Source organism: Ascoidea rubescens, assembly GCF_001661345.1.
Source record: "Ascoidea rubescens DSM 1968 unplaced genomic scaffold ASCRUscaffold_2, whole genome shotgun sequence".
In the NCBI taxonomy this organism is placed as follows: Eukaryota; Fungi; Ascomycota; class Saccharomycetes; order Ascoideales; family Ascoideaceae; genus Ascoidea; species Ascoidea rubescens.
Genome location: NW_017962914.1, coordinates 1,285,773 through 1,307,499, shown reverse-complemented (window position 1 = coordinate 1,307,499; position 21,727 = coordinate 1,285,773). Strand labels below are relative to the sequence as shown.

Below are 21,727 nucleotides of genomic sequence, written 5' to 3'. Positions count from 1 at the left end.
TATGAAGAATCTTTCAATCACTATTGTTTGTAGAGGTAAAGGATTTGGTTTCAATATATTCACAACAGAAAGATTTTATATCTTAGTATTAATTAAAGAATAGATACATCAATATGAAGGTATGTTCTGGCTCCTGGGATCGTATATCTTACTGTCATAATATCAGAACTAGAGTCAAATGAATTACAAGGCTAAATTCAATATCGCCAATTCTTTCATTCTTTTATTTTCATCAATTTGTCAATTTTCAAGCTTTGTCAATGATAGCTTTAAAGTATTTAATTGCGTTGAAATTGGTTATATGTATTTTAAAAAAACAAAGCAGATCTCATACCTCATAAAATCAAATCAATAAACTAATGAAAGCAAAACAATAGGTTAAATCTATGTTTTGATATTTTTTCAAGATTTTTTCAAAATTTAAAATAAATAAAGTCAATTGAAATTAATTACTTTTAAAAATTAATTAAAGATTTTTGCTAAAATTAAAACAAATAACCACACTGAAATTGACTTTTCATGATTAAAACTCTTTAATCAAATGTTTGAATTTACAAAAAAGCTTTAAGAAATTTAATTGAGTGAAATATAACAAAATAAAATTAAATAAAGTTAAAAAAATTCAATCCAATTTAATTAGATTTAACGAATTAAAATGTGTTTTTATCTTCATGCAAAGCAAATGTAGATATTTATCATTTTTTTTTGTTTTTTCAAACAAAAAAAGCAATAATATTAAATAAAATAAAATAATATAAAATGATATAATATAATATAATATAAAATAATATAAAAAACGATAATTGAATGAAATCTTTAGAAAAAGCCTTTTGTTAAAATCATTTGAAAAACTTATCTTGTTTTACTAGTTCAAAAATATTGATATTATTATAAAATCAGTACTGATTATTATTTCATTAACAAATAGAAAAAAAGAAAATTAAACTAAAATGCTCAAATTTAAATTTAATTTCAATCATACTAATCATTTATCTTTTTATAGCTTAATATTGCATATCCACCAAACGGTACTCAAAAATGTATTGAAATTGATGATGAACATCGTCTTCGTGTCTTTTACGACAAACGTATGGGTCAAGAAGTTGAAGGTGATTCTGTTGGTGATGAATTCAAAGGTTATATTTTCAAAATCACCGGTGGTAATGATAAACAAGGTTTCCCAATGAAACAAGGTGTTATGCATCACACTCGTGTTCGTTTATTATTATCTGCTGGGCACTCTTGTTATCGTCCAAGAAGAACTGGTGAACGTAAAAGAAAATCCGTTAGAGGTTGTATTGTTGGTTCTGATTTAGCTGTTTTATCTTTAGTTATTGTCAAACAAGGTGACAAAAATGTTGCCGGTCTTACTGACGTTTCTGTTCCAAAAAGATTAGGTCCAAAACGTGCCAACAATATTAGAAAATTATTTGGTTTAAACAAAGATGATGATGTTAGAAAATTCGTCATTAGAAGAGAAGTCACCGGCAAAAATGGAAAAACTTATACCAAAGCTCCAAAGATTCAACGTTTAGTTACTCCTCAAACTTTACAAAGAAAACGTCACTTGAAGGCTGCCAAAATCAGAAATGCTCAAGCTCAACGTGATGCTGCCGCTGAATATGCTCAATTATTGGCTCAAAGATTACATGAACGTAAAGCTGCCAAAGCTGAAATCAGAAAACGTCGTGCTTCTTCTCTTAAGGCTTAATTTATTATATTTTAATTAATACATATTTTACAATTTTGTTTTAAGGATATATTAAATTGTTCTATATTTATACATAATGTCTCCTTTGTAGTGTAACAAAACTTTTTAATAAAAAGAAAAAAAACATTTAAAAAAGAGTAAAATAGCATGTTCACATTTAATAATGAAAGTTAAATGATGCATTTGTTTCAAGCTTTCAGTTTAGTTAAAAGATGAAATTAATCATTCTAGGCATGCTATCTAACACAATGCTCAAAAAAAAAAAATAAAAAGGCAAAATAAAACAATATAGTGAAAAAATAATATAAGTCTATTAAACAAGAGTAACAAGTTCTTCAGCACTAGTTGGATGAATTGCAACACAGCTATCAAAATCTGCTTTAGTTGCACCCATTTTAATGGCTACACCAAAACCTTGTAAAATTTCAGCCGAACTATCACCAACAATATGTAAACCGACGACTTTTTCATTTTCACCAGCGCAAATTAATTTGTAACTTGTTGGTGATTTTTCTTCAAGCATTGCATAATACATTGAAGTAAATCTAGATTTATAAATTTTAATATTTTGCTGACCATATTTTTCAATTGCTTCCTTTTCGGTTAAACCAATTGAACCAGCTTCAGGATGAGAAAAAACGACTGAAGGGACATTTTCAAAATCTTGTTTTTGATTTTTAAATTTTTCAGGGCCAAATAGTCTATTTGCTAATTTTCTACCAGTGGCAATTGCCACAGGAGTTAATTCAACCTTTCCCACAACATCACCTAGGGAATAAATATTCTTTGCTGTTGTTTGTTGATATTCATCGGCTTTGACTTGACCTAAATCATTTAATTCAACACCAACATTATCTAAACCGATTCCTGATAAGGATCTACGACCAATTGACCAGATTAAACCGTCTACTTCCAAAACTTTGCCATTATCTAAAGAGACCGATAAGCTGCCAGATTCTACATTCTTTTCAATTGACTTTACTTGTGAATTTTTATGAATGTTAATTCCCTTTTTAATATAATAATCAGTTATGGTATTTTGAATTGATTCGTCAAATTTTCTTAAAACTGTGGAGCCTCTAATGATTAACTCAACTTCAGAACCTAAATTGTGCAAGACACCTGCTAATTCTACAGCAATATAACCAGCGCCGACAATAACAACTTTTGAAGGCAATTTTTCCAACTTGAAGAAACCGTCGCTATCAATACCCAATTCTGCTCCAGGAATATCAGGGGGATGAACAGGGGAACCCCCAGTGGCAATCAAGATACGATCTGCAGTGAATGTTTTTGAATCAGTGTGGGTTTTGACCACAACTTTACCACCTTTATCAAAGGTAGCATAGCCATAAATAAAATCGACTTTTTCCTTTGCCAAATTTCTTTCATAGATTTGATTCAATCTTTGAATATAAGCATCTTTTTTAGGTTTAAAGGCACTGTAATTAAAAGTAGCATCGCTGACATTTTCAGCATTGAAACAGTATCCTTGCAATTGTTTGATTTTTTCAGCCAAATCAGAAGCATACCACATCACTTTTTTGGGGACACAACCGGCATTAACACAAGTCCCACCCATTTTACTTGCTTCAATTAGCAAGACTTTTGCGCCGTAAGAAGCAGCTCTTCTGGAGGACGCTACGCCGCCGGAACCACCTCCAATGACTAAATAGTTGTAATGATCCAAGTAAGTTTTATTTGTGCTTGACATTGCTCTAGTAAATTTTTGCATTGAGATAAAAGCTTGCAAGAAACTAGAAAAGAGAAACAACGAGATAGATTGGTTTATATAATCCAGCAATATAGATCAGCTTGACAGTAACAAATTTCAACAGCCAGAATCCGAAGCCCAATTAGTAATGGAAGCACCTTTATCACAGTTTGGAGAAATGGTGTCAGTTTTTTTAAACGGATTTTGAAGTGGAGGGCAGGTGATCCGTGTACGTGGTCTCGGCATGGGATTTGCAAGCCGGTTCAAATCCCGCATAGAGCAAGATTAGATAATTCACGTGGTGTACTTGGTTAGTTCTGTTTTCATAGGGGTTTCTAGAATAATGAGCTAAATAATAGAGCCAGTTCTGAGCTGCTTTTTTCTTACTTTGTGAGAGATACCTGCTGCAATGGAGAATATCGTGACACACACGTGCAAAGATTGGTGCACTCAGTGGAGCTACTTTTGAAAGCTGTCCCGACGTTTCCCTAAAAAAAAAATCGGTGCAGAACAATTTTTCTGTTGGTGAATAATTTTCACCGGCTTCAAGAAATCTCCAGCTTGCTCACCAATTCTCGTAATAACTTTAATTCACCACAATCAACTCTTACCAGGTCAGATCATATGATTTGAATCTTCTTCTTGCACATCTAACAGGACCCAATTAAAATCTCATAGGAAATCAAATTATACCATACTATATCCCAGCATTTACCATCAAAATGGCCGAAAATAAGAAAGACATTAAGAAAGAAAATGAATTATTACCGGCATCCTTGGTGCCTGTTAGGCCAACTCCCTTGAGTTCGAAAGATAAAGTAACAAAAAGACTCATTGTTGTTTTAGCCCAAGCTTGTTTAGAATCCCATAAAATGAGTACTGGAAACCCTGGAGGTGACAAGTATTCTTTGCTAAACTGTGATGACCATCAGGCTTTGTTAAGAAAAATGGGCAGAGATATCGCTGAAGCAAGACCTGATATTACCCACCAATGTTTGCTAACATTACTAGATTCCCCCATTAGTAAGGCAGGGAAATTGCAAGTTTATATACAAACTGCAAGAGGTGTATTGATAGAGATCAATCCCAGTGTTCGAATTCCCAGAACATTCAAGAGATTTTCTGGGTTAATGGTTCAATTATTACATAGATTGTCCATAAGATCTGTCAACTCAGAAGAAAAATTGTTGAAGGTAATCAAAAATCCCATAACAGACCACTTGCCAACTAAATGCCGTAAAATCACCTTATCCTTTGATGCTAAAGTAACAAGAGTCCAAGACTACATCAAGACCTTGGATGACGATGAAAGCATATGTGTATTCGTTGGTGCCATGGCAAGAGGCAAAGACAACTTTGCTGATGAGTATATCGACGAAAAAATTGGTGTATCCAATTACCCTTTATCAGCCTCTGTCGCCTGTAGCAAGTTCTGCCACGGGTGTGAAGACGTCTGGAATATTCTCTGATATGGCAACGACACCAGCTGTGTTTCAACAATCAAGCAACAGTCAGCTTTGCAAAACTCGTTTCAACCACTTCTAATGAACCCCTTATGAAAATGATTTCAACATTGTTATCCTCTCAAAATACACACCTTTCTTTTCAGCCATATAAAGATCCACATTGTGGCCTCTTCCAGCCGAGCACTCTTTTCGTCTCACCGAGAACCTTTCAAATAGCAACTATTGTCATCGCAATGCAGTGAACGTGATTCTGGGCGCAATCTCCCAACCTTATTCTACTCATTTGACGACCTCTTCGTCATCTTCCTCTCTATATATTTCTATATCTTTGCCCTAAATAACTTGAAAACCAAATATAATACACATCTCTCAGTGCTCCGGCTAAGTTGTTCCTCCAATACTATCTGTGTCCCCGAAATGTCTAGAACTTCCACCATAAGACCTGGGATTTACCAATCAGACGGAAAACCCTTATCCAAAGCTGCTATTTACCAAAACAACTTGAAGACTGGCCTATACATCAACCCAAACTCTCCTTCCACTGGCTTGCCTTCCAATTACAAGGGCACTTCAGCTGCTGTCAAAGCTGTCAATACCGACCTATCCGTTCCTGTCTACAGGAGAGACTTGTCATCAGAGGCTGCTTCTGCTGCCTTGAATGCCAAATCAGATTCCTCTCCTGTTGCATGGAAAAGAGAGAAAGTCGATTCCGGTGCTGAAAATGCTGCTTTAAAGGCTAGAAACCAGTCTCAAAAAACTACCAGTCTTGCAAATTCTATAAAGCCTTTCTCCTCAAAGTCCCTGAACAGTTCAAGCATTTTTGCTAATAGCGCTGCTAAATCCTTGTCTTCAAAAGACGCTTGCTCCTTTGCTGGTGAGCGTTTGCCTGATTTGTATACTTTGGACTCTCCTAGAACTTCAAATCATAAATCAAATAACAAAAATTTCAATATCAATAAACTTCACGAAAAGGCTAATAAAAACGCAAATGACAATATCAAAGAAAGATTGAGCCCTTCAAAGATCAACCATAGAATCGGCGTCCCATCAACAAAAGCAAACTCCATTGTCTCTTCTCAATATTCATCTGCTGGTGCTTTGAAATCTACACGTTCAAATACAATTACAAGTGATCTTCAAAATAGTAATAACTCCTCGAATCATGCAAAAATAAGCCAAATGGATTTAAAAGTGTTGGAGCAAGCAAAGCTAATTGCTAATCAAAAATTAAAACAAATTGATGAACAAAATGGCAAGACTTACTTATTGGGTAATCCAGAATTTAACGCTCATGCAATGAAAATCGCACAGCAAAAGGCCAATGAAAGGTATCAGAAAAATACTCAACTTGAAGGCAAAATCAATGTTGGTCTAGGAAAATACGTTAACGCCGTTGACGTTAATAATCTTGCTAGAAGTAATATCGCTCCAGTAATTGAAGATATTAATGCTGCAGTTGCTGAACAAAGAAGAATAGATTTTGAATATGAAGAAGAACAAAGACTAATCGCTGAAGAACAGCAAAGGTTGAAAAATGAAAACTATCAAAATGCTTTATTATCAAAAAGACAAAAAAAAGAAGAAAAATTAGAAAAGAAAAGAAATATTCAAGCACAAAAACATGAAAATAAGCATCTCAAGGAAGACTTGATTAATGAAAACGAAGCTGAATTACGTCAAAAAGAGCAGCATTTGGCTCAATTAAAAGCTCAGGAAAGTCAGCTTCAGCAAGAAATTGAAAAGGAAAAATCAGATATTTTGGAAAAATACAGAAAAGAAGAAAATGATTTAATTTTAAAAACAAAAAATCAGATTTCAATTTTAAAAAGAGAAAAACAACTAGAAATTTCTGAAGATTCTGAACATGCTGAACATGCTGAACATGCCGAAAATGTCGAAATTGCTCATAAAACGGATGTCGAACCAAACACCAACATTTCAAAACCTAAAGATAACTCAAGCCCAACAACTGACAAGCCACCTGGAATGTTTCTGGAATCTTGGTAGTTCTCATCAATCTTCTATAAACAAAAAAATTACTTGTTTTTATTTATTTATAATCCTATTTTTCTTTTCCTTTCTTTTCTCTTATTTTTAGTTATGGTTTTTCATTAATGTTAGTTATTATTGTTCAAGGTTAGTTTATTGTTTTTTAAATTTATAGTAATTAATTTTTCTTTTCAAATCTTTATCAATTTTTTTTTATCTAAATAATCATATCTGTAGGAAATCTAAAATTTTATTTTCTATATTTATAAAAATCAAAAGGACGCCTTTATAATTACATGTTAATAATATTTACAATATAAACTATTTGACTTTACCATACACTTCTTCCAAGTACTTTTCTGAGACAAGAGCATTTTGTTCTTTTGAAAGATTTGGTTGAACTTTTTTAATAAGTTCTTTAGTACGAGAAATTCTTTCTTCAATCTTATTATCAAATAAAAGCATATCGCCTCTTAATTCGCTATCATCGTTTTCAATTAATTCTCTCTTAATGGCCTTTTTAATGATTTTTTCAGTTTTCTTTGCAGCCTTTCCATATTCAAATTGCACATTTGTTCCAGAAAATAATTTGCTTAAATTATTAACCCTTGGAAGAACATGAGTACTTTTATAACCAGAAGGCCAGGAATCACCCATTTTAGCTTTTCTTGCATCATAATAATGCTGTTTACCATAAGATTTTGGAATATTCCATTTTTCAAATGAGCCAAAAGGAGTCAAAACATCTAGGACAACATGCCCTTTTTTCTTTTCAGGCAGATCAATTATTCTTGGCCACAATGAGCTGTCATTTCTATCTAAACAGTCCTGTTTTATTTTACTAAGAAGTTCTTCTGTTTTCAAAATTGAATTTTGATCCTTGAATTTTCTTAAGGTTTCTAGTCTTTTACTAGTAACTTGAGATTCTAATCGTTTTTCTTCGATTTTTTGAATTGTTTCAGGATCGTTTTTAGACCTTTCGAAGATCAAAAAACAAAAATTTGCAATTTCAAAATTTTTACCTCCAGCTCTACCTGTTCCACTTTTTGCTATGTTTTTAAGACCAAAGGGGTTAGAAGTTGAAAATTCTCCAGTTTTATACAATCCTAATAACTTTGGATCCCATGTGGCAGCTAATCTTCTTCCCTTTTTCAATTCCATTGTGAATTTTGGTCTTTCTAATGAAACTGAAAACTTCAACCATCTCAATTTCGAGCCATTTTTTTCATCAATTAGTAAAGGATTTTTGGTAACTAATTGACAAGGAAGATGGTGTGGATATGGAGATAAAATGGATAAATAATAATCAGTTTTCAATTCTTTTTCAATTTCTATTGCCTTTTCTTGTATTGAATCCTTTACGGATAATATATCAAAATTTTCATGTAAATCCTTTTCATAATCAAGATCATTCTCATGAATTTGACCATATTTTTCATTTAATTCAGATTCCAAATCTGATATCTTTTGTTTTCTATTGAATTTTTTATTGTTAGCAGAATCTGTATTTAACAATTTATTAACGACTTTCATGGTTGAACCTCTAATCCAAGGTCTTGGAATCTTTCCGTATTCAAATTTAGAATAGTTTGAAGGTCTCATGGTGATTTCTCTAGCTCTTGAAAGGATTTCGAAACCCCAAAATGTTCCTCTTTCTATAAGAACTAAATGGCCTTCAGGTTCTAATAAATCTAATAATTTTTCAAGGTTATTATCAATTTGACGAGGAAATAACTTTTCATCTTCTAATAATTGATGAGTTGCAATGATTAAATCATATTTTCTAGGAGAGTTTTTCGTTGGTAAATGATCAAGAAATTTAGAGTTTATTTTAATCTTTTTAACATCAATTTGACCATCAAGCTGTGGTTCGGCACTTTCGTAATCGTTTTTACTAATGTTATCATCTTGATTATTGCTAGTATCATTGCTGTCATTATTATCCTTATCTGATGAGTTATCGATATCAGATCTAGGCACTTCAGACAATTGTCTACTTAGCAAGACTTTGGCTCTATTTTCCATTACATAATTGGAATGTTTTATATAAATATCTCTAACTTGTGGTTGAAAATCTTCACCCATTAATTCATTTAGTGCTAACATCCCAGTTGCAGGACCTTGTTCAGTTACCAATATTTTCTGGGGATTGAAAGTTTTGTCTTTGCTTGAGACATTTCCTTTTAATTCGGCTAATACCTGAAAGATGGAGGCATAATTTTGAGGAAACAAAACACATATACTGGTATCAACTTCATAGGGAGTTGTAGGTGGTTTGTGTAAAGGATTGAATCTTAGATGCAAAAAGTAACTGGTAGCATACTCTCTTAATTTAGCTGGTTCATATTTTCTCAAAAAATAGTCATTGATTGTATCAGATAAAATAGTGGGAATTTTCACTTGACCAAAGCGATTGAACTTTCCCAGTAGGGCATTGTCAGAGAGTCTGGCTTGCTGTGAGGTTCGTGCTTTTGTATTCTTCAAAGTGAAGTCTGGATTTCTAAAGGGACTGATATCAAAAGAAAGGCTTTTGTCAGAATTATCTCCAGTAATAAAAAAGTCAGAGTTATCGAAGGATGAATAGTCGATTTTGTCGCTGCTTTTCAATATCTCCTCAGGGTTGGTATCGGGTTTCTGATCTAGGAGAGAATTGTTTAATGTTGAAAAACTTGCAAAAGAAGTCCTTATTTGTCTAGGTATTCCATTATGGACAGCCACTCTTCTGTTTGCATTTCTCGCTAGTATTTTGAACATTATATAGTTATGCTTTCGTTGGATCAGATTCGAAACAGAAAAAACTCCAGAAAAAATATTTTCAAAAACTCAATCGGGAGATATCCGATCTTGAACCACGTGCCTTACCGGATTTGCATTGACAAATTTCCCATTACTTTGGTAGGACTGTTTCTCGAAGGGGTTTTGAGAGAGCAACTTCATGGCGAGGTCTGCTGTTTTTTCCTCTGGGGCTTCTCCAAAAAAGTTCCAAAAGTGCTTTGAAAATTCTTCTTAAGCTGCTGTTGTGTCTCTTCTGTCAAATCCAAAAGCTTCCAGCCAAAAGCCATTCTTTGGCAAAGAGCGCGGGAGTTTCCAAATCGGGAATTTTTCCAACTCCGAAACGTTTTCTAATTGTGGATTTTATGCTCAAGAATGAAATCATCTGTAATTGCAAATCTTCCAGTTCCAATTGTATAAAAGAAAGAAGGGCGCCCTTTCTGTTCAGTGTGGGCATTCTGGCTTTACTACACTCGACATCCAACACTAGACACTCGACACAGCACCTAATCTACCACAAGTTTCACAAATGTGCACAGAACAAGCTTTTCAAGGTTTTGGTCTTACCCAAAAAGAACCTGAAAACTGGTCAACTTTATCCAAGATCGAATTTTTGCCCAAAACATTTGATGTCAACGATATCGATATCAAAATCGAGGCCTGTGGTCTTTGCGCCTCTGATATCCACACATTAAAAGCTGACTGGAGCAAGAACTATTTTTATCCATTGGTTGTTGGCCATGAGGTTATTGGAAAAGTGACCAAGGTTGGCTCAAATGTCAAAACTTTGAAGGTTGGTGACAGAGTTGGTGTTGGTGCTCAAGCATTTTCTTGTTTAGACTGTGAGCTATGCAAGTCTGACAACGAGCCATATTGTCCAAAGTCTGTCTTTACCTATAACAGCAGGTATCCTGATGGACGTAATGGTTTTGGTGGTTATGCTTCTGATATTAGAGTTCATGAACATTTTGCTTTCAAAATACCTGACAACTTGCCTTCTGAATCAACTGCACCAATGTTATGCGCTGGTATAACTGTTTTTTCTCCATTGGTTCGTGCAAAGGTAGGACCGGGCTCAAAAGTTGGTATTATTGGTATTGGTGGTTTGGGCCATTTTGGTATCTTATTTGCCAAAGCCTTAGGTGCTGAAGTTTATGCTTTTTCGAGAAATGATAGCAAAAAAGAGGATTGTTTGGCCCTAGGCGTCGACCACTACATTGCAACTGGAAATGACCCAAACTGGTTTGAACCTTATCAATACAAATTGGATTTGATTGTTTGTACTGCAAATTCAACCGAAAATTTCAATTTGAGTTCCTATTTAGCTACTTTAACTATCGGTGGAAAATTTGTTAACGTTGGTTTGCCCACTCAAGGCAATTTCGATATCAATGCCAGATCGTTTATGAAAAATGCTTGTTTCATGGGTGCTAGTTTGTTAGGCTCAAGAAAGGAAATCGAATACATGTTGCAATTGGCAAGTGAAAACAATATTCATGGCTGGGTTGAAACCATTCCAATTTCTATAGAAAATTGCAAAAAGGCCTTGGAGAGAACCGACAAAAACGACATTCGTTTCAGATTTACTTTTGTCGACTACGATAAGGCCTTTGGAAACTAGACTAGACTAGACTAGACTCTTTCTGCTTGCTTCTGATATATAGATTCTACATTATACTGAACTTACACCAGTTCTCGATACCAACTCGCTCATCATCTTGTTTTCGTGCGTTTTTCTTTTTTTGATGCGTAAAACACAAAAAGTGATTTGAGGACAATTTCAAATCCACGGCTGTGGTAACTCGTTATCCTCCAGAAAAAATTGAAAAATATTTTTTATTCCTTATCTTCACTCATCACACTGAAATATATAACAAAAACTAATAAACAATAAACAATTAGAACAACCAAACATGACTGTGGCGCCAGAAACTATCCGATCTCCTGAATTCGTTCCAAGAGCAACCAGACTGGCACAGAGACCAGTTAAGATATCTGCGTTATGCGAATTATGCCACTCAAGAAAGGCTGCTGTGAAAAGACCAAAAAACCTACAGAAATTATGTCAATTATGTTTTTTCAATGTTTTTGAAACAGAAATACACCAGACTATTACCAATAATAATTTGTACCATCGTGGTGAAAAACTAGCTCTTGGTGCCTCAGGTGGAAAAGATTCCACTGTTTTAGCCTATGTCATGAAAACATTGAATGATCGTTATGATTATGGTCTTGATTTAGTGTTATTAAGCATAGATGAAGGAATCGTTGGCTACAGAGATGACTCTTTAGCCACTGTAAAGAGAAACCAGGTTCAATATGGTCTACCTCTAGAAATTGTCTCCTATAAAGATTTGTATAATTGGACCATGGATGAAATAGTAACCTGTTGTGGCATAAGAAACTCCTGCACTTATTGTGGTGTTCTAAGAAGACAAGCTTTGGATCGTGGTGCATTAAAACTAGGTATAAATCATGTTGTGACTGGCCACAACGCTGATGATATGGCTGAAACTGTTCTAATGAATATTTTAAGAGGTGACTTAGCAAGATTAGAAAAATCAACTGCTATTATAACAGAATCAGCTGGTTCTCCGGTAAAGAGATCAAAACCATTTAAATTCACTTATCAAAAGGAGATTGTGTTGTATGCTCATTTCAAAAAATTGGATTATTTTTCAACTGAATGTACTTATGCTCCGGAAGCCTTTAGAGGAACCGCCAGAGAATTAATGAAACAACTTGAAAAATCAAGATCAAGTACTGTTATCGATATCATATATAGTGGAGAAAATCTCTTGTTGCAGCCCAAAAGAATTAACAAACAAAAACAATTTAGAAAGGTAAAGACAATTGACAAAAAGACTGCAGAAAATGGTCAAAACAATAATAAAAACAGAGAAATGGAAGTATTATCTGATGGTTCTATTTCTTTAGGTCACGATCGAGCAAAGTATAAAGATGGTAATAAATGTTTAAAATGCGGCTACTTATCATCAAATAAAATATGTAAAGCATGTGTGCTATTGCAAACATTGGAGAAAATGAAACCAAAAATAACAATAGATAATAATATTTCAACTGATGGAGCTGCAAAAGTGTTGAGAAGTTTGGAAACGTTGTCATTTTAATCAAATATTAAATATGTATTAATTTTTATTTTCTATTCAATATACTATAATATTTTATATTCTACATAATTATAGAAAAAAAACAGAAAAATAAAATTAGAATAAATAAATAGGTAGTTAAAAATACAAAAGAAAGAATAAATCCACTAGCAGAAATAAAAAAAAACAAAAATGTAAAATAAATTTTAAATAAATTTTAACGTCTTTTTGATTTCGAATTCATATTTTGTGACCTACCACTTGATTTAATTGGCTTCCCACTAGGAGAAAAATTCTGATTAGAAATATTAATTGGGGGTAATATGCCACTATAATTAGTAGCAAAAACAGGAATATTTTCACTAAATTTAATACCATCAGCATTAGTTTCCTCATCATACACGATATCCTTTGGATTAATGTCAGAAAGAATATTTGATAATATTCTTTGAAGCTTCAAATAATTTTTTTTTTCTTCAATAGTAGGTTTTGAAATTCTATTTAGAGTAGCTATTCTTTTATTTCTCAAATCATTTAATTTTAATATTAATTTACTAGCTAATTGTTGCTGGGTCCCATTTTTAAAAGCATGGATTTCTTCATCGTCAATTGTGAGATGCAAAGGATTGAATTGCAAAAGATTCTCAAGATTTATCTTATTTGACTCTCGAGGATTTTCTTTTTTATTTATTTCGCTTTCATTGATTTCTGTTGTTTCATCAGTCATTAATACATCAGTCTCATCAACTTGATTTTTATTATTATCAATAACGATAGTAGCAATTTTATTACTATTATTGTTATTACTATTATTGTTGTTATTACTATTATTATTATTATTTTCATTTAAAACTGAATTTTGCTCAATTTTTTTCAAGTTTCCATTAGTCTGAATGCTTGAATCAGACTTTAAATCAGCTTTAAGATCACTTTTTTTCTGGTTGATTGAATCATAATAATTTTGTTTTATATTGAGTAATTCTTTCAAACCTAATTGTTCAAACCATGATTTTTCAACCGATTTAATTGAAAAAATGAAATTTTTTTCATCTACAAAAGGAAACTTAATTGAGAGAGAATTGAGATGACCATTCCAATGCTTTTCAGGTAAAAAATACCAATTTGGATGACAAAATGGATTTAAGATTATATTATTATTAATATCAGAGTTGTAATTAAAACTTCTATTATTGCTAATTGAAGAATTTAAAGAACCAAGATTAGCGACAGGATAAGAATATGATTGGGGTAAGATTGTCAAAGTTTTGAAAATATTATTTTTATTATTTTCAGTTTCAGTTTCAGTTTCAGTTTCATTTTTAATGTCGATGTTATCGACCAAAGATGATTTATTAATTAAAGATGAAAATAAGGGCATATTATTAGTAACATTGTTATTATTTGATTGAAAATAAATGGCTTCATTATTTGGTATGTTAAAGGAAATCTCAATTTTTTTTAAATCTTTGTTTAAATGATTGGTAAGAAGTTGAGCTAAAACGGGAGAAATTGAGTTGAAGTCATCATCATTTATAATTTTTTTGTTAATATCAAAGTTATTATTAATGTCATTTTTATTGTTAAAGTCAAAGTTATTAATGTTATTTGCGGTATTACTATGAATATTACCATTACTATTACTATTACTATTACTATTACTATTATTATTATTATTATTATTATTATTATTACTGTTATTATTATTATTATTATTACTGTTATTATTATTATTATTATTACTGTTATTATTATTATTATTATTAGCAATGATGTTATTGACATTATTTGCATTTTTATCAATTTTGTCATTTGTATTGTTTGTCATTTCTGTATCATTTGAATTCTTGGTGTTATTATTAATATTTTTGGACTTTGATTTTGATTTTGATTTGCTTCTTGTTTTCATTCTTGTCCTTTTATTTTTGTCCACTTTGTTGTTATTTATATTGATAGTATCATTGTTAGTATTAGAAACAATTTCAATAGGTTTATAAGAAGATAATAAAGCCCTCAAGTTGAATGACTTATTTAGTATTAAATTTAAAGAAATTTGATAAAACTTGTCAATGTTATTGTAAACGATTGAACCAGCTTTATTCATTTTTGTTAAATTGTAGATTAAAATGAAACAAGATAATTTGATATCATGGAATAGTTTATAAATTAGAAAATCATTTTCTTTACTTAAATTACTCAGATCAATTTGAATATTGGAAATATTGGGATTGAAATAATATAGTTTACTCTCATACTTTTTAAGAAGTGAGGTTGCTTGATTGTTTTTGAAATCTTCTAGAAATTCCTGGGTAATAAGTTTAGGTTTTCTCTTAATAGGATTAGAATTCTCGATGCTCAGATCAAGTTTTTTGTGAGATTGATCAAGAGACTGGTACTCAGGGTCCTCTTGTTTGTTAAATTTGTCTGGGTTGCCATTGGAGGATATATGAGTGTCATTTTTGATTCTGATTTTATCATTACCAGTCTCTGGAGTGATTTTGCTGTCATTACCGAGGTTTTCCACATCATCTTCATATAGGAAATTGTCTAAATATTTCAAATAAGCATCTTGAATATGGTTGAAATCAGCTTCAAAAAACTGGGAGGGAAACAAATTATTCAAAACGAGATCATCCTTGTCTAGCTCCTTTAAGACAACAAATAGATTGTCGACAAACTCGTTGTAGACATGCTTGACATTGATGTTCTGGTCTTGTTGGTCTGCAGACATGTTGATGATAAGCAAGATATCAACAAAAAATTGATAGCTCAGGCAGATGTGAATAATGAACTGTCTTTAGTTAATTGTCCTTCCTCTGAAAGCAAAAAAAAAACGGTGTACATGCAAAAACATTAAAAAAGCGGGCCGAGCTGGGAATTGAACCCAGGGCCTCTCGCACCCAAAGCGAGAATCATACCACTAGACCACACGGCCAAACCCTTTCTTTTCAAAATAAACCCAGGCTATTTACAGCCACATATTAGTAAGCAGAAAGAAGTAAATATCAGGTGACTTTGCTGTTTTAGGTAACATATTTGATAGAGGCCTACAGAAACTATATGTTTTTGTCTCCCATGCATGGCAATTTATAAAATAAACAAGATACAACATCTATTTCTTATTTAAATTCATTCGTCCTTGATGTGAGTTTTCTTCCCTTTAGGGTTTTCTCACATCCATGGTAAAATTACAGGGACAGTTTTCGTAGTTTTATATACTGTAGTAAACAGCACCGTGCAAGAACCCCAATAGGTGTGTTCTTAGCAGTTATTTTTTTAAAAAAAAAAGGTAACATATTTGATCAGATCAAAGAGTGAGGTGAAAATAAGTGCTGTTTCGCAGAAGGAAGTGGTGAAAATAATGGAGGTTTTGTTTGCGGAATTGGGAAGTCAGTGCTGAGGGTATTATGGTTTATTGTTTATAGTGAATTGTTGATATGATGGCATTGGTATGTACTTGATACGTTGCCAGCGCTAGAGATGGATGCTTTAATCTTCAAGCAACGATGTACAAACTACAATTATCAGTTTTTATCAATTATTTATCAGTTCGAAAATCTAAAAATCTTTATTTAAAGTCAAGGGAAAAAAACAAAAATAATATAAAAATAATGGCTAAAGAAAAAAACATGATATCGTTAAAGAAATAAAATTTAAAAACCTGTCATTAGTGTTATTCATCGCTTATTTTCTGTGGGCTTTAACAATGTTAACAATGTCACCAACTGAATTTGGATTAGATAATGTACTGACATCACCTAATTGGTCTTCTTCGTGAACCAAAATCTTCCTTAAGATTCTTCTCATAATCTTACCAGATCTTGTTTTTGGTAAGTCATCAACAATAAAGATTTCCTTTGGAGCAGCAAATGGACCAATTTCTTTTCTAACAGTTAAGATGATATCCTTTTTGATCTTTTCAGCTTCAGCACCACTTATACCAGCTTTCAAGGCAACGAATGTAGCAACAGCTTGACCGGTTAATTCGTTAGGGAATCCAACGGCAGCGTTTTCAGAAACGTTTGGATTTTCCAAGATGGCAGCTTCAATTTCAGCAGTAGAAAGACGGTGACCTGAAACGTTAACAACATCATCAACTCTACCAAGAATCCAGAAGAAACCATCTTTATCTCTTGCAGCACCATCACCAGTGAAGAAGTAACCTGGGAATGGATGGAAGTAGGTTTCCAAGTATCTCTTATAGTCTTTCCAGACAGTTCTAGTTAATGATGGCCATGCGGAAGCGAAAGCAAGAACACCTTCAACATCATTTTCTTTCAATTCTTCACCAGTTTGAGGATCCAAGATGGCACATTTAACACCAAAGAATGGTAATGAACATGAACCAGGTTTCAATGGAGTAACACCAGCAATTGGACAAAGAACTGGAGCAGATGTTTCAGTTTGCCAGAAGGTATCTAAAATAGAGGCTCTCTTTCTGGCGATGGTTTCGTAATACCATTCCCATACATCAGGAGCAATTGGTTCACCGACGGTACCTAAAGCACGTAAAGTTGATAAATCGTATGGTTTAATCAAGTGGTCGCCAGCTCTCTTTAGTAAACGCAAAGCGGTTGGAGCAACATAGAATTGGGTACATTTGTAATCATCAATGATATCCCAAAATCTGGTTGGAGTTGGGTAAACTGGAGTACCTTCATACAAGACGGTGGTTGCACCAATTGCTAATGGAGCATAACAAACATAGGTGTGACCTAAAACCCAACCAATATCAGCAGCAGTGAAAATGGTATCTTCTGGATGTAAGTCAAAAACATATTTAGCGGTAACAATGGCGTTTAATAAGTAACCAGCAGTTGAGTGGACTAAACCCTTTGGTTTACCGGTTGAACCAGAAGTGTATAACAAGTATAAGGGATCTTCAGAATTAACAGGAACAGGAGGAACATAGTTTCTGTATTTTGGTAAATTTTCGTGCCACCACAAGTCAACTTTTGAGTTGAATGGGACAGATTCATCACCAGTTCTTTTAAAGACAATGACATTTTTAACTTGGGGACATTCTTTAATGGATTGGTCAACAATTCTCTTGGTTTCAATGGTTCTGCCACCTCTTTTAGATTGATCAGAAGTAATGACAACTTGTGAGTAAGCATCGTTAATACGGTCTCTTAAAGCAGTAGCAGAGAAACCTGCAAAGACAACAGAGTGAATGGCACCAATACGGTTAATAGCCATGATGGTAATAATGGCTTCTGGGATCATTGGCAAGTAAACAGCAACGGTGTCACCCTTTTTAACACCTAATTCAAGCAAAACTTGAGCTAATTGAGAGACTTGGGCTAATAATTCACCATAGGTGACTTTGTAACCAGAATTTGGTTCATCACCTTCATAAATGATAGCTGGTTTGTCAGGGTTTTTGAAAGCATGACGGTCAACACAGTTGTAAGAGGCGTTTAATTGACCACCAACAAACCAAGAGTTATAAAAGCCATGTTCAGGAAATTTGGCAATTTCAAAATCTCTGTGCCAGTGTAAATTTTCTCTTGCTAATTTTGAGTAAAATTTATTTGGTTGTTCAATAGATTCAGTGTACATTTCCTGGTACTGTTCAAAAGAAGTAATGTATGGTTCTACACCTTCTGGACGATTTTTGAAAAATTCAGTTGGTGGTTGAATTTTTTCAACGTGAGCAGAGAGATGTTCATCGTGGTGACCCATTTTGAGATAAGAATAGAGTGAGATAAGTTATATTACTGTTGGTTGAAATTGAAGCCGATATTGGTATCGGTATTGGTATTGAAATTAGAAAGAGATTGATGGGTTTTTTCTGGATTGTTTTTTTTTTCTTTTTTCCCTTGATAGATGATATAAGCAAGAATAGGAAGAATAAAAACGACTCAAGAGGGAGAATTGAAAAAGTATTTATAGACAAAAACCCTGATATTGATCTGGCAATCAAATAACTGGATGTATAAAAGAATCAGACAACATCGCGATATGATTTGAACAGATTTAGTGTTTAATTACTGATTAATACCACATATCACAAGAATTGCAAGGAATTATGGCCCGGAAGTTGAGACGAAATAATCGAAAACTAAGTATTGAATTGAGTTATAAAGTTCCATGAAAGAGAAGAATAATTTAATAGAGAGCGAGATTATTAGTTGGATGTGGAATTTTAGCAGAAAAGAGCATCGAAGAAAGCAGCAAGAAAGCTTGAGTGAGAGAGGGACAGAGGTATGATAGCAAGATAGTGGACCATCGTAGTGGGATGCAGGAAGTGAGTGCAGGTGGACATTATTGGTGTAATTTGGAGAGATGAGCAAAATGGGCAGGGAGAGCTACCCAGAAGTATGGAGGTAGGGTGCTGTTGATAACGCACATCGGTCGCTACACACGAGGAAAATGCCCGCAGGGTCAGCAGTTACTCCACAACTGCCCAGCTGGCCAATGGGAGCAGTGAGGAAGTGCATTGGCACAAAGTGAGCAAGTTTAATAAAGCTTGTAAAAAGAAAAGCCTTTCCAGCAGAAACGGAGTTGTTTCGCTCGTCCAGATCGATATTCTCCCTCAAATCACGAGAGCAGCTTTTGTGCTGAGGCCCAAAACGACGAGAGATGGTGTGTGAGACACGGTTCATCAGCCAAGAGCGCACTGTGCAGCAGGCTGCGCAGCTTTTTGTGGAGTAGCTGGCAGCAAACATGCGGCTGCAGCTTTAGGCCCACACGGCTGCAACTGGGATCAAAACTTCCTTTGCTCCTCTGCGGGTCGCATCACAGACATGATACCAGCAGCACAAACAGCAGTGTGGAGCTGCGCAGGTCCTGTCTCCATTGAGAAATGAGGAGAAGACGCGTTTCGGATAACGCGGGGTAAGAGCCTGGACGAGATCCTGAGCCCACTGTTCCATCGCGCAACGGTTTGAGAGCACCGTGGCAAGACCGTGGAAGGAAGCGGACTGGGTTTGATTGGAGGGGCGGTGTGCGGTGCGCAAGATGCTCGTGGTGCTCGAGCCGCTGGAGAAGAAAGGACGATGGGAACCGCTAGAATCGATAGAAGGCCGGTCTGGTGAACCAGCTGACTGCTTTAACTGATTTAGTGCATGCTGAGTGTCGGTAGGATTGGAGTTGGGCTGTTGTGTCGCTGAATGGTTCTTGATGGTATTGGTTGATGTTGGTTATTATTGAATAATTTGAGATAATGAATAATGTCGAGTGGTAAGCGATTCTCTTGGTGGATATTGAGTAGATTCACAGCAACTATGCTGGATGGTAACTGAATTGCTCTCCTAACTCTTTTCTTTTAATTGAATTTTGCTGCTCAACTCATTGGAAGTTGGTTGTCTTGTGGTAAATTTGCTGCTTATTCAACTTGCTTTTACGATATTCTTTGACTGTACTTTTCAGCTTTGAAATCCTTATAAATATCAAGATATTTGATGTTAAATTTGTTCAACCACATCAGAGTGAAAAAGAGCGAAAGTTGGGCTATTTATAAGCTATTATAACAATCAAAATATAAACATTATCCACATCAAATGGAGACTACTTAGTCACTATTTCCAAATTGGATGATGATGGTGATTCATTTATCTTCAAACTTATTTAAAGTTTTCATGGCTCGAAATCATTTTCTTAACTTATCTTATTCCCTATTATGTTTTAATCATTGATAGACCAATTTGCAGAAACAGAATTGTTTGCTGTTATGTTGTTGTTGCAAACTTAAACATAAATGCTGTTTTTTTTAGCTAACTTTATTGCTTTTTACTTTTAAACAATAACAGAAATTCTCATAATAATAAAATCTCACTTTTGTTTACTGGTTTTGCCAATGCACAATTTTATCCTCTTTATCCCTTTTAATTGAATTTTATTTTTTTTTTTCCATAAATCAGCATTTTATGCTTTCAATTAATTTCACAATACAAAAACTCGCGGTTGTTTATTTGGGGGTTAACTCTCAAATTCATAACAAAAACAGCAACACAATTATCAAACAAAACCACATCTGGAAATAAAAAATTACTTTAACCAAACACCTCCTTCAATCTTGAGAATAAATCAGGAAATTTCCTATTTCCTATTTAGCAATATTTAATTGGGGTTTTCTTCTCCATTATTATTGTTATTATTTTATTTACTCAAAGTTAGAACCAGCGCTGCATATCCTTAGACCCTTGCTCTGATTCAAATAATCTTACAGAATTATTATCACGTTAATCACTATTATTCATAACACTAATGAAAATTCTTCTATTTTGAAACCTAAATTGATAGACATCAAAATAATATAACCAAAAAAAACAAAAAAATACTAAATCATTAAAATGACAAGCAATTTACAGTTTCTCTACAAATAATTTTTTGGTTTGGTGGTTTGTTTTTATTATTATCGTATTTCGATCATTTATATTTCTATAAATGTTATAACAATTATTAGCTTATATATTATCTTAATTTTAAAGTTTTTGCTAAAAACATCCATTAAGTCAGTACTAGCTTATCTTATCTTATTATATTATAATTTACTTATTTTTTTTATCCAGTTTTGATTCAAAATCTTACGGTATTATCATATACATCTATGTCACCTCAAAATAAAAATAAGAGAATTGAAATATGGTAAAAGTATCATATGCATGTAACTGCATGAGTTATGCATTATTTTGAAATCAGACATCTTCTGTCAAAAAAAATGAAAAAAAGTTTATCATTTTGGCTGATCTATTTTGAAACTGTCACTTTTTTTTCATTTCTTTTTCTAGTGGAGATTGTTCGAGTTATATTCACTTAGTAACATAAAAAAAAAATATCAAGAGTTGCAAGTCAAGTATTTCTTACAAGGATTTTTAAAAAGTAATTTGTAAATATCTATTATTTAAACTATAATTATAAAATTCATCAACAAAAAAAAAATGAGATCATTCTCTCTTTTCCTATTCCCTTTTATAATTTTGACAAAAGAAAGAAAGAATCAAAAAAGGATCAATTGAGCAAA

At 33.3% G+C, this 21,727-nt stretch overlaps 9 protein-coding genes and 1 non-coding gene across 10 annotated transcripts; 5 read left to right on the top strand and 5 right to left on the bottom strand.

The window, feature by feature from the left end:
• Positions 1-11: 11 nt before the first annotated feature.
• RPS6A (40S ribosomal protein eS6) lies at positions 12-2,032 on the top strand. The gene is made up of 2 exons (XM_020192724.1): positions 12-119; positions 1,004-2,032. The coding sequence occupies exons 1-2, from the start codon at positions 114-116 to the stop codon at positions 1,709-1,711; spliced, it is 714 nt and encodes a 237-aa protein (XP_020049468.1). The 5' UTR covers positions 12-113; the 3' UTR covers positions 1,712-2,032.
• GLR1 (glutathione-disulfide reductase GLR1) lies at positions 2,025-3,425 on the bottom strand (the record flags this gene model as incomplete). Its single annotated transcript, XM_020190284.1, has 1 exon — positions 2,025-3,425. The coding sequence occupies one exon, from the start codon at positions 3,423-3,425 to the stop codon at positions 2,025-2,027; it is 1,401 nt and encodes a 466-aa protein (XP_020049467.1).
• A 722-nt stretch (positions 3,426-4,147) lies between these two features.
• On the top strand, positions 4,148-4,894 carry EMG1 (18S rRNA pseudouridine methyltransferase; the record flags this gene model as incomplete). Its single annotated transcript, XM_020191603.1, has 1 exon — positions 4,148-4,894. One exon carries the CDS (start codon positions 4,148-4,150, stop codon positions 4,892-4,894), a length of 747 nt encoding a protein of 248 aa, XP_020049466.1.
• A 414-nt stretch (positions 4,895-5,308) lies between these two features.
• ASCRUDRAFT_68925 (uncharacterized protein) lies at positions 5,309-6,898 on the top strand (the record flags this gene model as incomplete). The annotated part of the gene is made up of 1 exon (XM_020191602.1): positions 5,309-6,898. The coding sequence occupies one exon, from the start codon at positions 5,309-5,311 to the stop codon at positions 6,896-6,898; it is 1,590 nt and encodes a 529-aa protein (XP_020049465.1).
• A 303-nt stretch (positions 6,899-7,201) lies between these two features.
• Positions 7,202-9,634, bottom strand: ASCRUDRAFT_6726 (tRNA methyltransferase RSM22; the record flags this gene model as incomplete). Its single annotated transcript, XM_020191375.1, has 1 exon — positions 7,202-9,634. The coding sequence occupies one exon, from the start codon at positions 9,632-9,634 to the stop codon at positions 7,202-7,204; it is 2,433 nt and encodes an 810-aa protein (XP_020049464.1).
• Positions 9,635-10,181: 547 nt separating this feature from the next.
• On the top strand, positions 10,182-11,273 carry ASCRUDRAFT_31261 (NAD(P)-dependent alcohol dehydrogenase; the record flags this gene model as incomplete). The annotated part of the gene is made up of 1 exon (XM_020190259.1): positions 10,182-11,273. The coding sequence occupies one exon, from the start codon at positions 10,182-10,184 to the stop codon at positions 11,271-11,273; it is 1,092 nt and encodes a 363-aa protein (XP_020049463.1).
• A 292-nt stretch (positions 11,274-11,565) lies between these two features.
• Positions 11,566-12,783, top strand: NCS6 (Ncs6p; the record flags this gene model as incomplete). Its single annotated transcript, XM_020190286.1, has 1 exon — positions 11,566-12,783. One exon carries the CDS (start codon positions 11,566-11,568, stop codon positions 12,781-12,783), a length of 1,218 nt encoding a protein of 405 aa, XP_020049462.1.
• A 98-nt stretch (positions 12,784-12,881) lies between these two features.
• Positions 12,882-15,532, bottom strand: RSC58 (Rsc58p). The gene has a single exon (XM_020188976.1). The coding sequence runs from the start codon at positions 15,488-15,490 to the stop codon at positions 12,980-12,982; it is 2,511 nt and encodes an 836-aa protein (XP_020049461.1). The 5' UTR covers positions 15,491-15,532; the 3' UTR covers positions 12,882-12,979.
• Positions 15,533-15,622: 90 nt separating this feature from the next.
• ASCRUDRAFT_t21 lies at positions 15,623-15,694 on the bottom strand. The gene has a single exon. It is a non-coding gene; the product is annotated as a tRNA-Pro (tRNA).
• Positions 15,695-16,443: 749 nt separating this feature from the next.
• Positions 16,444-18,444, bottom strand: ASCRUDRAFT_68920 (acetate--CoA ligase; the record flags this gene model as incomplete). Its single annotated transcript, XM_020191601.1, has 1 exon — positions 16,444-18,444. The coding sequence occupies one exon, from the start codon at positions 18,442-18,444 to the stop codon at positions 16,444-16,446; it is 2,001 nt and encodes a 666-aa protein (XP_020049460.1).
• Between the last annotated feature and the right edge of the window lie 3,283 nt (positions 18,445-21,727).